At 39.7% G+C, this 18,167-nt stretch overlaps 1 protein-coding gene across 22 annotated transcripts in view; it reads right to left on the bottom strand.

The window, feature by feature from the left end:
- ATXN2 (ataxin 2) overlaps positions 1–18,167 on the bottom strand; it is a 153,818-nt gene that overhangs the window by 91,826 nt on the left and 43,825 nt on the right. For all 22 annotated transcript variants that reach the window (XM_032239683.1, XM_032239691.1, XM_032239627.1 and 19 more), the window contains exons 2-5: positions 14,386–14,422; positions 12,387–12,446; positions 11,183–11,254; positions 10,546–10,696 (exon numbers count right to left, since the gene is read on the bottom strand). In XM_032239683.1, the coding sequence (XP_032095574.1) occupies positions 10,546–10,696; positions 11,183–11,254; positions 12,387–12,446; positions 14,386–14,422 (320 nt within the window). The remainder of the gene's footprint in view (positions 1–10,545; positions 10,697–11,182; positions 11,255–12,386; positions 12,447–14,385; positions 14,423–18,167) is intronic.

Genomic DNA, 18,167 nt, shown 5'->3' on the forward strand with positions numbered 1-18,167 from the left:
GAAAACTGACAATGTTGTAGCATTAAATAATTCCATTCAAAGTATGGCATGTTTCTCCATTTAGCCAAATCTACTTTTATGTCTCCTTCAGTAGCGTCTTCATAAATCTTCAATTTAACCCCATATCCTATGCTTATTTGCTTTTTGAGACAGAGTCTCGCTCTATCACCCAGGCTGGAGTGCAGTGGTGCCTTCTTGGCTCATTGCAACCTGCATCTCCTGGGTTTAAGCGATTCTCCTGTCTCAGCCTCCCAAGTAGCTGGAATTACAGGTGCATACCACCATGTCCAGCTAATTTTTGTATTTTTAGTAGAGACATGTCAGCCAGGCTGGTCTCGAACTCCTGACCTCAGGTGATTTGCCGAACCTGGCCAGTTGGTTTTTGAGATAAGGTCTCGCTTGTCACCTAGGCTGGAATGCCGTGGCATAGCCACAGCTCACTGCAGCCTTGACTTCCTGGCTGTAAATGATCCTCTCACCTTAGCCTACCAAGCAGCTGGGTCCACAGGCGCACACCACCACACCCGGCTAAGTTTTGTATTTTTTGTAGAGATGGGGTTTCGCCAAGTTGCCCAGGCAGGTCTTGAGCTCCTGAGCTCAAGTGATCCTCCCGCCTCAGCCTCCAAAAGTGCTGACATTACAGGCATGAGCCACTACACCTGGCCTATTTCTACACTTTAGATTCTGTTCCCATGTATCTCAAATCAACCTTACTCATAGTACCACACAATATTTTTGTATTGTTTGTCCAAATAAAATTCTGTTTTATGCTAAAAGTTTTTGCTTATTCTTTTTGTTTTATATTTAATAAAGTTACTGTTCTGACTGGCAAATGTGATAGGGCAGATAATTTCTATATATTCTAAAAATATATAAAACATGTAACTTTAATAAATGGAAGATGACCATATCTTAATACACATGTAATACTTTTTTACTGTGTACCACAAACTCCTCTGTTTAGCTTTCCATCACATAGTTCCGTTCCACCTATTTATTTCTTTTAATCTCAATAATCTCTGTACTGCCACCATACTGGCCTCAATAAATGCCACTCTCCATTTACTGCTTGGCCCCAGCATGAACACATATCTGTGCCTTAATAAACCACAGCAATGCTGAGGCTGTAAACTTTCTAATGGTTCAGTTTTCAAGAGAAGAATATTGTACCACTGAGAGTTCTAGCTAGCTCACTAGAATGAGAACTCCCAAAGTCCATGGCCCAAGTCAAGTTCCTTTCCTGCCCAGTGATCTGGACCAACTCAGCTAAAAGACTACCTGCATATCCATTATTTCATCTGTCTACGTACCACAGGGCACCAGAAAGGAGAGGCTATCGATCCTGATAACTTGCCCAGTTTTAGTGCTGCCTACCTGCCACATCGAGAGCCTACTGCACTCCTAGCTACAAGGATGTGCCTACTTAGAAACAGGGCTGTGACGTACCTCCCCTAGTCCTAGTAGAGTACCATCCATGAATAAACTTGGAACACATTTAGACTTCTCAGACCCTTAGGCTTCCTGGATCATATCGTTCTCTGGGATCTGCCTCTTCATCACATGACTGACATAGCATTTCTAATGTCATGCCCTCCAGAAGAGATCCCTGTCTGTTATTTGTACTGTTGCTGATCAGACCAAAAAGACAACCATATAAGAACACAACAGCGCAACACCAGAATAAAACGATCTGTAGAATTTTATATTTCACCATTCTCTAATTACACATTAACACTCCAACTTCTTCTAACTGCTACAATCTACACAATTCGATTTAACACTCTCACTTCTTCCAACTACTAAAATCTAAACAATTCTTTTATTTTTCTTTTTATTTTATTTTGAGATGAAGTCTCGCTCTGTCTCCCAGGCTGGTGTGCAGTGGCAGGATCTCAGTTCACTGCAACCTCCGCCTTCTGGCTTCAAATGATTCTCCTGCCTCAGCCTCCCGTGTAGCTGGGATTACAGACGCATGCCATTACACCCGGCTAATTTTTTTTTTATAAAATCTATATAATTATTCACATCTCTGACTCCATTTTACATTCAGTGTCACGCAGGTCAACATTCCATTTTTCTTGAATTCATTTACATGCTTTGGTATCTCTGACTCTAAAAATGCTTAGAATAGAGTACATGAACTCCCTAAAGAAACTGTCAACACCATGAAATTACATATAGTGAAGGCACAGTGGTTTGCGCCTATAATCCCATCACTTTCGGAGGCCAAGGTAGAGAACTGTTTGAGCTCAGGAAGTGAAGACCAGCCTGGGACACATAGTGAGACTCATTGTCTACAAAATATTTAAAAAATTAGCTGGGCATAGTGGCGCGCACCTGTAGTCCCAGCTACTTGGGTGGCTGAGGTGGGAGAGTTCCTTGAGCCAGGAGGTCGAGGCTACAGTAAGCCATGATCACACCACTGCACTCCAGCCTGGGTGACAGAGCATGACCCTGTTTCTTTAAAAAAAAAAAAAAAAAAATTAATTTTTAAAAGAATTACATTACATGTAAAATCTGCATGTGTGTAAATTTTTCTAGGGTAAGGGTATACAGTTTCACTCGGTTCTCAAAAGGGACCCAAAATAGATTCTTAGATTTCTCTGTACTGTCCATAGCAACAAGCACAGCAAAGAACACATTCCAGAGCTCTCCAAGTATCTGCTGGATGATGACTGTATTTGTAAGACCACTTATAACTTTTTCATTCTTTCCATAAAATAATGCTTCTATAAAAGTGTATTAAGGCATTGAGTTTCATTTATTCAAACACATTTATATTGAGCCTGTACTCTGTGCCAAAGCACTCTACTAGACCATGAGAATAAATAACAAGGACAGTATCCAAGCACAAAGAGCTCAAAGTGTAACAGGGGAGACAAGCCTGTAATTTTAATACAACATGGTATAAGGGCAATGATATACACATAATAGGAGGAAACTAGTGTGTGGTAGCTGAAATGATAGCAGTGTGTGACTGTCATGTGGCAAGAGCAGAAGGCAAAGAAACAGACACTGGGGACACACATCCGAGGGATGTGTGAAGGTAAAGAAGCCCAGGAATGCATCAGGGAAGGCATGATCAATAAACATAAAAAATACAGAAGAGGCCGAGAGCAGTGGCTCACACCTATAATTCCAGCACTTTGGGAGGCTGAGGTGGACGGATCATCTGATGTCAGGAGTACGAGACCAGCCTGGCCAACATGGTAAAATCCCATCTCTACTAAAAATACAAAAATTACCTGAGCATGGTGGCATGCACCTAGAGTCCCAGCTACCTGTAGTCCCGGGTTCGAATGATTCTCCCGCCTCAACCGGAGGCTGCTACTTGGGAGGCTAAGGCAGGAGAATCACTTGAACCCAGAGGCGGAGGTTGTAGTGAGCCAAAAATCATGCCACTGCACTCCAGCCTGGGCAACAGAGCAAGACTCATCTCAAAAAATAAAAACATAAAAGAATAGCAAATCCTGAAAGAGGGTGAAACCCACATTCGAGTGCAGCAATAAAGACAGAAAAAGATTCCAAAAGACCTGGCAGTTAGAGGTTAATGATAGCCTTTGGCAGGATAATGGCTAGAAGAATTCAGGATTAAAAAGAATCCTTTTTAGGTAAGCAGGAAGTGAACAGGTTTTCAGGCTAAAGGGAAGGAGTAAGTACAAAGGGAGATGCTGAAGAGTCCAGAAACAAAGAGTTGGTGTAACAGAGCAAGGAGGAAAAAAAATGGCGGGGTGAGGTGGCTCACACCTGAAATCCCAGCACTCTAGGAGGTCAAGGCAGGTGGATCACTTGAGGTCAGAAGTTTGAGGCCAGCCTGGCCTACACAGTGAAACCACATCTCTACTAAAAATGCAAAAATTAGCCGGGCATGGTGGTGGGCACCTATAGCCCCAGCTACTCAGGAGGCTCAGGGAGGAAAATCCCTTGAACTCGGGAGGCGGAGACTGCAATGAGCCGAGATCGCGGTACTGCCCTCTGGCCTGGGCAACAGAGTGAGACTCCGTCTAAAAGAAAAGAAAAAAGAGAAAGAAAAAGAGAGCAAGGAGGCAGAAGGGAGAGTCAAGGGGATGACTGAAGAAGTTAGCTTAAAAATCCTCTCTACTAAAACCAGAGGAAAAATAATGAGGCCAGGTGTGGTGACTCATGCTTGTAATCCCAGGACTTTGGGAGGCCAAGGTGGGAAGATAGCTTAGGCCCAGCAGTTCGAAACCAGCCTGTGCATAACAGGGGGAAACCCTATCTCTACAAATATATACATATATATATATTTGTAGAGATAAGAATTTTATATATATATATAATATATATAAGCCCTTCTATACATATATCATATATTTTATATTATATATATAACATATTTTATACATGTTATGTATATATAAATTATATTATATATATACATATATGTGTGTGTGTATATATATATATACATACACAAACACACACACACACACACACACACACACACACACATAAATTATGGCTGGGCATGGTGGCTCACGCCTGTAATCCCAACACTTTGGGAGGCTGAGGTGGCTGGATCATGAGGTCAGGAGTTCGAGACCAGCCTGGCCAACATGGTAAAACTCCAACTCTACTAAAAATATAAAAATTAGCCAGGCATGGTGGCAGATGCCTGTAATCCCAGCTACCTGGGAGGCCGAGACAGGAAAATCGCTTGAGCTCAGGAGGCAAAGGTTGCAGTGAGCTGAGATCCTGCCACTACACTCCAGCATGGGCAACAGGAGCAAAACTCCATCTCAAAAAATAAATAAATAAATTAGCCAGGTGTAGTGATTTGCACCTTTAGTCAAAGCTATGTGGGAGGCTGAGGTGAGACGATCACCTGAGCCTGGAAGGTCAAGGCTGCAGTGAGCTGTGATTGCATCAGTGCACTCGGGCCTGGGCAACAGAGCAAGACCATCTCAAAAAAAAGATGGCAAGGAGGAGGAAGATAAATTTGTTGATAAGGGAGGGCGTGGTTAGTTGATGGAGATCTGTACTATTAACCAATCATCTCCTTACATGATTTTTTCACTAAATGTGACAGATATCTGGTAAGCAAAATTCTTCAGACTAAATCCAGTTAGAATGTAACGAGTAAGCAATCTCAGGATATTACACAGTATTAGAATCAAAGCATGCATTCGTTCTTAAGTTTAAGGGACAGAGGATGTTCTGCGTTACTTCACCAAAGCCAGTACAGCATGTATTTTTGATCAGTCCTAAATGCAGCAGAAAATATAATGTAGGCCAAGGGCTGACAAGCTTTTCTGTAAAGAGACAGATAGTCCAATTTTTTGGCTTTGCAAGCTCTACAGTCTGCTAGGATTATTCAACTCTATGCCTACAGCCATGAAAAGAGTCATAGACAACACGCAAATGCATGGGCATAGCTATGCTACAATAAAATTTTGTTTACTGACGAGTGGATTTGCTGACCCCTATTATCTAAGCTGAGAATACTACAAAGATAATGAAGCAGTAGGAAAAAATATGAGAAACAATGGAATAAGGAAGCAGAAGTAAAGCCAAAGAACTAAAATACAGTTGAGTTGCAGTCAAGAGAGAAACATGAATAACAGCGCAACAAGAAGAACAGAAAGAAAATGAAGGAAAAAAATAGAGAAGGAACACTGGAAATAGATGGAAAATCAAGTAAAAAACAAGCAGAGGTAACAGCCCAATTCCAAAGGTATACAGATACAAAGCCAAAAGTGGCTGAAGGCCCTAAGAAGTTCTGGCAAATTGAAGAGAATTTCAGATCCGTCTGCACTGGAATTCAAATAAAAGATAAAAAACTAATTTTCCAACGATAATATGATGGAATCTTCTAATTATGAATGTGTCAAGGGAACCCACAGCTCAGAAGATGTAAAGCTACTTTCAGTTTGTCAATAAATCTAACTGGCACATGTATAACATTCAAGAGTCCAAATGAAACTTATTAATTGTAAGAAGTCACTAAGTCATTTCTAAGCCTCTTGTTCATTTGCATATATGTATGAGTATAACTTTTAAAATTTACTGAAATCAATGATCAAGAACTTAAAAGTCACACTGACCTTACATTAAAAGCTTTCCCCGCAGCCAGGCGCTATGGCTCATCCTATAAATCCCAGCACTTTCGGAGCAGAGGTGGGCAGATCATGAGGTCAGAAGTCTGAGACCAGCCTCACCAATATGGTAAACCCCATCTCTACTAAAAATACAAAAATTAGCCAGGTGTGGTGGTGAGCGCCTGTAATCCCAGGTACTTGGAAGGCTGAGGTAGAAGAATCGCTTGAACGCAGGAGGCAGAGGTTGCAGCAAGCCGAGATCGTACTACTGCACTCCACCCTGGGCGACAGAGCGAGATTCATCTCAAAAAAAAAACCAACCAAACAAACATTAACTTGACTTACGACAACTGGGCTAAACAACAAACCAAACCACATAACTTATGTCACTGCAGTATAATGTTAACATGAGTTAAGAGTGGAAAAGCTAGACTGTGTCCTCACTTTAGCAAGTTTTTCACATTTTTTTTAGATAGAGTCTCGCTCTGCCGCCCAGGCTAGAGTGCAGTGGCTCAGTATCGGCTCACTGCAACCTCCACCCTCCTGGGTTCAAGCGATTCTTCCACCTCAGCCTCCCAAGAAGCTGGGACTACAGGCACTCACCACCACATCCAGCTAATTTTTGTATTTTGAGTAGACATGGGGTTTCACTATGTTGGCCAGGCTGGTCTTGAAATCCAGACCTTGTGATCTGCCCGCGTTGGCCTCCCAAAGTGCTGGGATTACAGGTGTTAGCCGCTGCGCCCGGCCAGCAAATTTCTTAAATATGCCTCTGTTTCTTCACCTATGACGTGGCTAATAGCTGTACCTACTTCGGAAACAAGTTGTGATGATTTTGTGAACAAATGTACATAAATCTGTTAGCACAGATTCTGGCACATAGAATGTGCACTCAAATTTTAGTTAATATTATCAACCTTAAGAATTTAGCAGCACTATCACAGAAGAGAATTATAAGATAAAAGCTCAGAAATGAAATCAATTCATCTCCTTTAGGAAACTACAAAGTCTTATTAGTATACTCCAATCACTGATCAACTTCTATTATAAAAAACACTCAATCCATCTATCCATTCAAGATGTGGAAAAGTATTATCAAATGATAACAGCAGAGACTATTTCAGGCAGTCACCAACTCTGAGACAGAAAAGGGACTCTAAAACAAGAAAAAAGGGCACAAATTCTTTTTTTGAGACAGGGTTTCACTTGTCACCTGGACTGGAGTACAGTGGCACGATCTCACAACCTCCACCTCCCAGTTTCAAGGGTTTCTTCTGCCTCAGCCTCCCAAGTAGCTGGGATTACATACATGTGCCACCACGCCCAAATAATTTTTTAATTTTTTTAAGTAGAGATGAGGTTTCATTATGTTGGCCAGGCAGGTCTCAAACTCCTGACCTCAAATGATCTGCCCACCTTGGACTCCCAAAGTGATGGGATTACAGGCGTGAGCCACTGCACGTAGCCTAGAAACCACAAATTCTCAAGGCCACAGAACAGAGCCACTCCTGGGATCTCATATGAAACCTATGGCTCACATCCCTGACTGCCCAGAGCCTCACCCAGACTAATCGTAATTAAACCAGGATCTCTAGAACTGAGAACATTTTTTAAAACTCCCTGGGTTTCACATAATGTAAATGTGAACCCAACATTCAGAAGCATTGATTCTACTAAGAATACAAAAAACATTAGATGGCATGAGCTTATAGCATGAGCTTATAATCCCAGCTACTCGGGAGGCTGAGGCAGGAGAATTGCTTGAACACAGAAGGCAGAGGTGGCAGAGAGCCGAGATCATGCCACTGCACTCCAGCCTGGGCAATAGAGCAAGACTCCGTCTCAAAAAAAAAAAAAGGAAAAAAGAAAACCATGCCAATTAATAACTCAAAAACGAATTTCTCCGTACTAACAGTATTTCCAAATTAATACTTTTTTTCTTTTATAGAGAGGGCAACTTTTGCCTGGATAGTCTTAACTTAGCTTAGGATACCTGAAGTCCTAAATGCATGACTTAATACTATTTTCAGGATATTATGCACTTCATATAATTGTATAATTCACTAAACCACTATAAGTCTTGAAATAAGACACCTGAAAATACTCCAATATTGGATGTCCTAATCAAGAAAACTAATTTTGTAAATGCCCTCATCCCCTTATGAGTACAGTGAGATTTTCTTGCCTTTTATAATGAACTAAAATTATCTGAGAAATGAAGATATAATAAAAGCAATAAAAATGTAATGACATTAATTTTTAAAAGGAGCAAGGAATGGACTATCACAAACATCTCAAAGTAATATTCACTCTTCCACATTTGAGAAACACCAATTCATCATAAAAACAGAAAGATAACATATAAAGTAAATGGCTGTTAGTTAAATGACCTGGTACCCAATAGAGCAGAGAACATTTTTTGTTGTTGTTGTGGCCAATACTCTTTCCAGAGTGCTATGTATTAAACTAAACTAAAATTTTATCTTTCCAAAGTCAACTTTTGAATTTATAACAGTGGAATATTTCAATAGTATAAGTATAAACAATTTAGTGCTCCTAAGCATAAACAAGATCAACTCCAAAGGTAGCAACTAAAAAAAGACTTGTTTCCTTAGATGGGATGCTGAAGGCCTCTTAAGACAAAGAGTTGTGAATCAAACACAAGGACATTTGAGAACATTCAAAAACAGAAGACTGTGCTTTCAATAGCATTTCAAGACAGTTAAGAATACTCAGTACTGTTAGCCTCTGAAAAAGCAAGTCAACTAACAGATGAGAACCTTGCAAAGAGAAAGACTTCTGGTATATTATTATTTCCAAGTAACAGTGTAGAATAATCAGCCCAACAATAAAAACAGCTTTTGATGAGGTTTAAATAGTAAAAATCAAATTGCACTGAATTACAATTTACACCAGAATTACATATTTCACTACAGAATTCGGCATAAACAAATAAAAATCTTAGGGCTGGGCGCAATGGATCACCTGAGGTCAGTAGTTCAAGACCAGCCTGAACGACATGGAGAAACCCCATCTCTACTAAAAATACAAAATTAGCCAGCCGTGGTGGCACATGCCTGTAATCCCCGCTACTCAGGAGGCTGAGGCAGGAGAATCACTTAAACCCAGGAGGTGAAGGTTGCGGTGAGATCACGCCACTGCACTCCAGCCTAGGCAACAAGAGCGAAACTCCATCCCAAAAAAAAAAAAAAAAAAAAAAAAAAAAGAATTTTAGAACCAAGTTAAGATTGCCCAGAAGTGGGCCTTACAACATGTTACTGAACGCTCAATAATGCCTTGCAAGTGAGTAACAGGAATTCCCACTGTGTTCCTCAATGGACACTTAAAAAGAGACTACATTTTTTTTTGAGACAGAGTCTCACTCCGTCACCAGGCGCCAGGCTAGAGTGTAGTGGTGCAATCTTGGCTCACTGCAACCTCCACCTCCCGGGTTCAAGCAATTCTCCCACCTCAGCCTCCCGAGTAGCTGAGACTACAGGCTCGTGCCACCACACCCAGCTAATTTTTTTGTATTTTTAGTAGAGACGGGGTTTCACCATGTTGGCCAGGATGATCTCAATCTCTTGACCTCGTGATCCGCCCACCTAGGCCTCCCAAAGTGCTGGGATTACAGGCATGAGCCACGGCACCTGGTGAGACTACATTTTTAATATACCTACATAATCGCTTTTAAATTCTCAAAACATCGTCTCATTCTCTGAATGTTTTTTAAATACACGTTCTACTTCTTTACCCTTTTTCATTTTCATTACACAATTGTTTTCTATCAACCATTCTCTACCTTTCTTCCTTAGCTCTATGCCTTGATTTCTTTCCAGATTAGCCACATGCCCATTTATAAACTAAAGCATTATAGGCCAAATGGGACAAGGATTTTCAGCTGAATATAATCAGTAGCATTCTTGACCACACCACTGTAGAAAATGCTTTACAAACTATTTAAGAGATCACTAAAACTCTATTTTTCTCTAAAGTTTTAAATGTTTTCTAACAAAAATGCATTAAAATTCCCATTTTTCTAAAAAACTGTCTTACTTGGGTTATTCTAGAAAGCAGGTCTTTTTTTTTTTTTTTTTTTTAAGACTGAGTCTTGCTCTGTTGCCCAGGCTGGAGTGCAGTGGTGTGATCTTGGCTCACTGCAACCTCTACCTCCTGCATTCAAGTAATTTTGTCTCAGCCTTTCTGGTAGCTGGGACTAGAGGAGCATACCACCACATACAGCTAATTTTTATATTTTTAGTAGAGATGGGGTTTCACCACGTTGGCTAGGCTGGTCTTGAACTCCTGATCTCAGGTGAGATCCACCTGCCTCGGCCTCCCAAAGTGCTGGGATTACAGGCATGAGCCACCAGGCCCGGCCCAGATATTTCTTTAAAAAAAAAAAAAAAAGTAAGTTTGTAGGATCACTGCGGAAATCTATGCTTGAATAAATCTAGTAAACCATATTTAGAAAATCAAAACCCACCTCTTTTTGCATAACTGGAGTCCATATCTTTAAACTGTACCACAACAAAGTCTGAACATTTGAACAAAATACTCTCCATTATTTCTTCACGTTTTGGCCCCGAACTGGATTCTGTACTTTTCTCATGTGCAGCATCAAGTACCAAATCACACTAAAATGAAAAACACAAGTAAGTATTCAAAACATTTACAAAATAAAATTTGTTAGAAATTATTTAGCTCATCAAGATACCAGTTCTTATATGCCTTTGACAAAAATAATCTCAAGAGAACCTGATAATCATACCTTTTTTCCCTGACATATGATCTATTTTCCATTCCATCATTTAAAAATCCTCACATCTAAATGTTTTTTGGTGCTATGGTCTGTCTTAAGTACATTAATAATAATTTTTTAAAAGAGGAAAAAATAAACCACCACATCCTCCATTAGTCCCAATGCTTAAAAAATGGTTGACATAGTTTAATAAGCACATACATCAAGAAGTCTTTCTGATTACACAAACCAGTCTATAAAATAATCAGTATTTGAAACTGAGGAGTAAAATCATTCCAAGCGGCTTTAAAAACCAGGTAAAGCACTGACTATGAAAATGTTCTTTTACAAAGTAAGAAAAAGAAAAAAAAGTAAAAATTACCTTAGGACTGTATGTTTTGAAAACTCCTTCATATATACCTCCATTTTTCACTTGTACTTCACATTTGGAGCCCTAAAAACATATAATTTATCAAAAAAACAGTATATTACCCAGTCACCAAAGATAATTGTTTTCATTTTACTTTTTATACCTCATCAGGCTTCATTCAATATTAGGTATTTACTAACAAAACGATTAAAAAATTTCAAAACATTAACAACACACTGAACTTTCAAAACTCTTCAGGAGGCTCTACGCAAGAGTTTGCAGTACAAATTTAACACTGAAATCAAACATTTCTGACTCCAGCTACTTTAAGTGACAAAACAACGTACAAAAGACAATCAACTACTATTATTATTACACACACAGCAGGGTTAACAAGAATACAGATGTCTGTTGTTATAGGTGGAGTTCCAGGACCTCCTTCAGATACCAACTGTACAACACTTAAGTCACTTATGTAAAATATAATAGTATTTGCATATAACTAAGCACATTCTCCTAAATACTTTATCTCTAAATTATTTATAATACCTAATACAATGTAAATGCTATGTAAATAGTTGTCATACCGTATAGTTTTGAGAAGAATGACAAGAAAAACATCTGTACATCTTTGGTTCAGGTGTGATCATACATCTTTTTTCTCAAAAAAAAATTTTTTATCTCAGACGGGATCTGGTTCTATTGCCCAGGCTGGAGTACAGTGGCATGATCTTAGCTTGCTGAAACCTCCACCTCCGAGGCTCAAACAATCCTCCCACCTCAGCCTCCCAAGTCGCTGGGACTACAGGCACGCACCACCATGCCCAGCTCGTTTTTCACTTTTTGTAGAGACGGAATTCTGCCATGTTGCCGAGGCTGGTCTCAAACTCGTGAGCTGAAGTGATCTGCCCACCTTAAACTCCCAAAGTGCTAGGATTACAGGCGTGAGTCACTGTGCCTGGCCTTTTTCTCACGTATTTTGATCCAAGGTTGAATCCATAAATATGAAACCCACAGATGCAGAGGGCCAACTGTACTTTTACAATTAGTTATATTAGACTGGATAAAGGGAGTTCTAATCTATTTCTCTAAATCATCCTGACTAAACATGATCTAAGCAATGCTACTTTGAAAATCATTTATCCATATTTTAAACTCATGGACTGACTTTATTCTACCCCCAAGGCAGTTTATCCCCAACAATCTAATAACTTACAACAACTGATGTAAGTATATGAACCATCCTCATATTTGCATAGATTCCATCAAAAGAAATCTGGAATATTAAAAAAAAAAAAAAAAAAAAAGACTATTAGAAATTAGTACAAATTGAATCCTTCTTATCTAAAATGCTTGGGACCAGCAGTATTTCAGACTGAGGATTTTTCTGGATTTGGGGATATCTGCATTATACTTAATACTTGAACATTCCTATATCAAAATGTGAAATATTGGCGCATTTCCAATTTGGGACGCTCAACCTCTATTTATACTTGCATATAAAGTTAACGTTTATTTTGTTGCAAAATGTTTTGCTAGATTTATGATAGCTTATGTGAATTAAAGGAATATTTTGTTTATTTAATATTTTGCTTCCGTAGAGAATAGAAGGTCACGTTTTCAAGTGTTATCAGTCATACCAACTAACAACATTTTGACTACATGTGACACAAAAAAGCAGAAGTAAACTTCCACAGAGGTGAAAAGACACAAACCATAAAGATATAGAAGACAAATTAATGGTTGGAGAGAGAAGAGGTTCACTAAAAAGTGATTTGAGGGATTTTGGTGGCAATGAAACTGTTCTATTACCTTGATTGTGGTGGTAGTTACTCTGATTGTATGCATTTGTTAAATCTCTCAAAAGTATATGTACATTAAGAAGGGTGAAGTATAAATAAATGGGGTAGGAAGCCAGGGTAGACCTTCACAGAACCCTGACCAGGTTCTCCCAGCATACCTGCATCAGTAACAGTGCTTAAGTCTGATTAACCACACTATTCCATATTACTACTATGTGTGTGTCTTCCCGATTCTCATAAAACAATCTGTCTAATAAAGGAAAAGTCTCAAAAATTAGTGATAATTTCTCATTTATTTCTTCCATCATGTGGAACTTATACCTTCTGCCCTTCATGTCTGGTTCAATTTCATTGATAATGTTCCAAAATTTAAGACCAGAACACCAAAGGAGAAAAATGAAAGCAGCAGAAAAAATGCACATTAACTCAATATGAAAAGCATGAAGAACTCTGCAAGGCCGAGCACCGTGGCTCACGCCTGTAATCCCAGAACTTTGGAAGGCCGAGGCGGGTGGATCACAAGGTCAAGAGATCGAGACCATCCTGGTCAACATGGTGAAACCCCGTCTCTACTAAAAATACAAAAAAAATTAGCTGGGCATGGTAGCACATGCCTGTAATCCCAGCTACTCAGGAGGCTGAGGCAGGAGAATTGCCTGAACCCAGGAGGCGGAGGTTGCGGTGAGCCAAGATCGCGCCATTGCACTCCAGCCTGGGTAACAACAGCGAAACTCCGTCTCAAAAAAAAAAAAAAAAAGAACTCTGCAAACTCCACTCTAGGCATTCTATACATCTTTTGGAGGTTTTTCACTTAGATTGGCACCTTGGTTCTTTAGAAAAGAACAAATGACTTGTTACTATTACACATGACAAAAGTACTATTTACAAATGATATGGTTTGGTTCTGTGTCCCCACCCAAATCTCATCTTGAATTGTAATAATCCCCATGTGTCAAGGGCAGGACCAGGTGGAGATAACTGAATCATGGGGGCCATTTCCCCCATGCTGCTCTCATGATAGTGAGTTCTCAGGAGATCTGACAGTTTTATAAGGAGCTTTCTCTCCCCTTTAGTCAGCACTTCTCTTTCCAGCCACCATGAGAAGGATGTGTTTGCTTCCCTTTCCACCATGATTGTAAGCTTCCTGAGCCTCTTTCCTTATATATTACCCAATTTTGGGTATATCTTTATTAGCAGTGTGTGAATGAACTAATACAACAAATAATTTTACATTTTATATATAGAGTCATAAAAAGCAACACATATAGGCTAAGAACATTATACTTCAACAGTCAAGTTATCTGTAATAAAATTCAAGAGAAGGGATTTTTTTTGCCTTGGCATTTGGTCTGTGGTTAAATACCATGTTTTGGCTACTAATTTTCCCCAATAAGTAACATTAAAGTTACTCACCGTAGACTGAGGCAATCCTTTGTTACTGTTTCGACCTCTGAAAAGATTAAATATTATTCTTATTAAATTCAACAGGCTAGATAAGCTGAAAAATATTTTCAAACTTAAAATATAATTCAATTCAAATGAAGGAGGGCTATCTGTGGGGAGAGCTCACCTAATATTAAGTCTAAAGGCTACCTAAGGATGGCTCTACCTGTACACTGCTGGCCTGGAGACTCAGAATAGGTAGGGGTCACAGAAGGAAGGAAACTAGAAAGAGTCAAACTTTATCAAAATCAAATAAAGTAAAATAGCCTACTGAAAGAAAAAAAAAAAAAACTAATGTTAAATGTAAATTAATAATAATCATAGCCAGGCATGGTGGCATGCACTTCCTAGCTACCGAGGAGGCTGAGGCAGGATCACCAGAGTCCAGGAGTTTGAGGCTACAGTGGGCTATGATCATTGTCACTACAGTCTAGCCTGAGCAACAGAGCAAGACCCTGTCTCTAAATAATAATTTTTACTCCCAAAGTAACCAATCACTGTTATAAAGAGCTACTCACAGAAGCAAAATACAGATTATGTTCTTGATTTAACCAAAACAGTTGACTGACACCAAGTCAATTCCCATATTTCACCCCCATCTATAAAAGAAAAACAGGTCATATGGGCCGGGCACAGTGGCTCATGCCTATAATCCCAGCACTTTGGGAGGCCAAGGAAGGCAGATAATGAGGTCAGGAGTTTGAGACCAGCCAGGTCAACATGGCAAGACCCAGTCTCTATTAAAAATACACAGATTAGCCAGGTGTTGTGGCATGTGCCTGTAGTCCCAGCTACTCGGGAGGCTGAGGCAGGAGAACTGCTTGAACCCAGGAGGCAGAGATTGCAGTGAGCCGCGACCGCACCATTGCACTACAGCCTGGGCGATAGAGCGAGACTCTGTCTCAAAAAAGAAAAAGAAAAAAGAAAAACAGGTCACATAATTACAATTGTAGGAAAAAAAAATGAAAATAATTCAATTCAAAAATTGAAAATAATTCATTCAAAGCGCTTTCATTTCTAAATAATATGTGTCTATGTGTGGACTGTTATAACAAGTGCCTTTCCCTGCCAACTCTCTCCCTCAGAAAAGATGCAGTACACAAAAATCGGCTGTCAAGTAATTTCCAGTAAGGTGAACTCTAGTTTCAAGTGATTTTTAGAACATAATACAACCTAAAGCTTATTCCACTGAAAAAGATTAGGCCCCTTAGAATAGTTTAAAAACATCATTAGCCAGGTATGATGGCTCACGCCTATAATCCCAGCACTGTGGGAGGCCAAGGCGGGCAGATCACAAGGTCAGGAGTTCAAGACCAGCCTAACCAACACAGTGAAACCCCATTTCTACTAAAAATACAAAAATTAGCCAGGTGTGGTGGTGGAATCCTGTAATCCCAGCCACTCGGAAGGCTGAGGCAGAAGAATCACTTGAACCTGGGAGGCAGAGGATGCAGTGAGCCGAGATCGTTTCCACTGCACTCCAGCCTGGGCAACAGAGTGAGACTCCGTCTCAAAAAAAAAAAAAAAAAAAAAAAAAAATCATTAAAGTGAAATGTTATATTTCCTCATAAACATGAGTCATGACAAGAGGACTGGAATCTCATTTTAATAAAATAATCACAACACTCAAGCTAAAATTCAAAACATTCAAGGAAAACCACAATTCAGGTCCAAAAAGTCTAGCAATATTACTGGTCCATTCCTAGAAGAGCAGTTTTAACACTGAGGCTGGTCCTAGCTTGGTCTCCAACTCCGTCACTTTCCTTACTTTCTTCTCTCATCCAGAAAACAGTGACTTGAATCAAATGACCTCTAGGATTCCTTTCACTTCTAATATTCTAATTCTTTGTTTGCCTCAAACATGTCACAGAGATAATTTCCTGAAGCCTAAAAAATACGACTAATAACATATCTTTTATAGGTCTTACTATAAAACCAGACACTATACTAAGTACTTCACATGCAACATGTCTAATCCATCACTTCTACTTTAAAGGTGAGGAAACTGAACCTTAGCATTCAAATATCTTGACCAAAATCATCCAGTTCATGAGCAGTAGAGCTATTTAAACCAGGTGTATCTGATTCCATGTCTAAGTTTTTCATTTCTAGGTTATGTTGCCTCTCTGAAACTGTATCACAAGGAATAAGCTACCTTCACCTAACAGAAATTCTACACTTTTTCAAACATCATTTCAATTTACTACTGTTTTTCCTTGGAGGGGGGTTACTTATAGTCTGTACATGAAGGCTAACATGCCCAAATCTTGCCGGGCCAGGTGGCTCACACCTGTAATCCTAGCACTTTGGGAGGCTGAGGAGGGTGGATCACCTGAGGTCAGGAGTTCAAGACCAGCCTGACCAGCATGGAGAAACCCCATCTCTACTAAAAGTACAAAATTAGCCAGGCGTGGTGGCGCATGACTGTAATCCCAGCTACTTGGAAGGCTGAGGCAGGAGAATCACTTAAACCTGGGAGGTGGAGGTTGTAGCAGGCCGAGACCTGGGCAACAAGAACGAAACCTTATCTCAAAAAAAAAAAAAAAAAAAAAAGCCTACATCTTACTTAGAAGGATGATCTGGGCGTGGTGGCTCAAGCCTGTAATCCCAGCACTTTGGGAGGCCAAGGCAGGTGGATCACAAGGTCAAGAGATCGAGACCATCCTGGTCAACATGGTGAAACCCCATCTCTACTAAAAATACAAAACATTAGCTGGGCATGGTGGTGCGTGCCTGTAATCCCAGCTACTCAGGAGGTTGAGGCAGGAGACTTGCCTGAACCCAGGAGGCGGAGGTTGCGGTGAGCAGAGATAGCGCCATTGCACTCCAGCCTGGGTAACAAGAGTGAAACTCCGTCTCAAAAAAAAAAAAAGAAGGATGATCTGGTACCCTGGTGGTTGCTGAAATGCCCTATTACAAAACCTTGAACAAATGCCATGAACTGTCCTTAAACTCATATGGCCCCCCTACAGAGCTATGTAAGACTTAAAAACATAATCCCCTTTCAAGAAGTCACACTGTTCTTTTTAGTGATTATATAGTTACATCTTTGACTAATAAAAAGTAATTGTTTGACATGGAGTTTACTCAGCAGAACAAACTGTTCAACCAGGAAAATATTATCATATAAAAAGCAGTACAGAGTGCAAAAACCACTTGATTTCCACTGATCTATGACATGGTTGGACATCCAAGAGAAATGCTAGCGTATCAAAGTAGTATTCTCTGAAATTTACAGAAGTCTAAATTCTTGTTTCTTTTTGTATCCATTCAAGTTATTCTTTACTTTTAATCTTTTCATTAGTATCTCAAACCAAATATTCTATTTCATATAGTAACAAACACTGAATCTCAATTAAAAAGGCCAAGGTCACATTTTAGGTCTAAGTATATTTATGGTTAGACAGATCAGGTTTAACAAAACACTAATATCCAGGATTCTATGCTTTTAATAGTTGCTAAATATGAAATTCAAGTGTGACTTAAAATGCCAGTTAAATTAATATTAAAAAAAAGTTCATGTTGGACGTGTTAGCTCATGCTTGTAATCCCAGAACTTTGGAAGGCTGAGGCAGGAGGATCACTTAAGTGCAGGAGTTTGAGACCAGTCTGGGCAACAAAGCGAGACCCCTTTTCTACAAAAATAAAAAATTAAGGCCGGGCGCGGTGGCTCAAGCCTGTAATCCCAGCACTTTGGGAGGCCGAGGCGGGTGGATCATGAGGTCAAGAGATCGAGACCATCCTGGTCAACA

This window comes from Sapajus apella, unplaced genomic scaffold (genome assembly GCF_009761245.1).
Source record: "Sapajus apella isolate SASKATOON/1434 unplaced genomic scaffold, GSC_monkey_1.0 scaffold2, whole genome shotgun sequence".
NCBI classification, from domain to species: domain Eukaryota; kingdom Metazoa; phylum Chordata; class Mammalia; order Primates; family Cebidae; genus Sapajus; species Sapajus apella.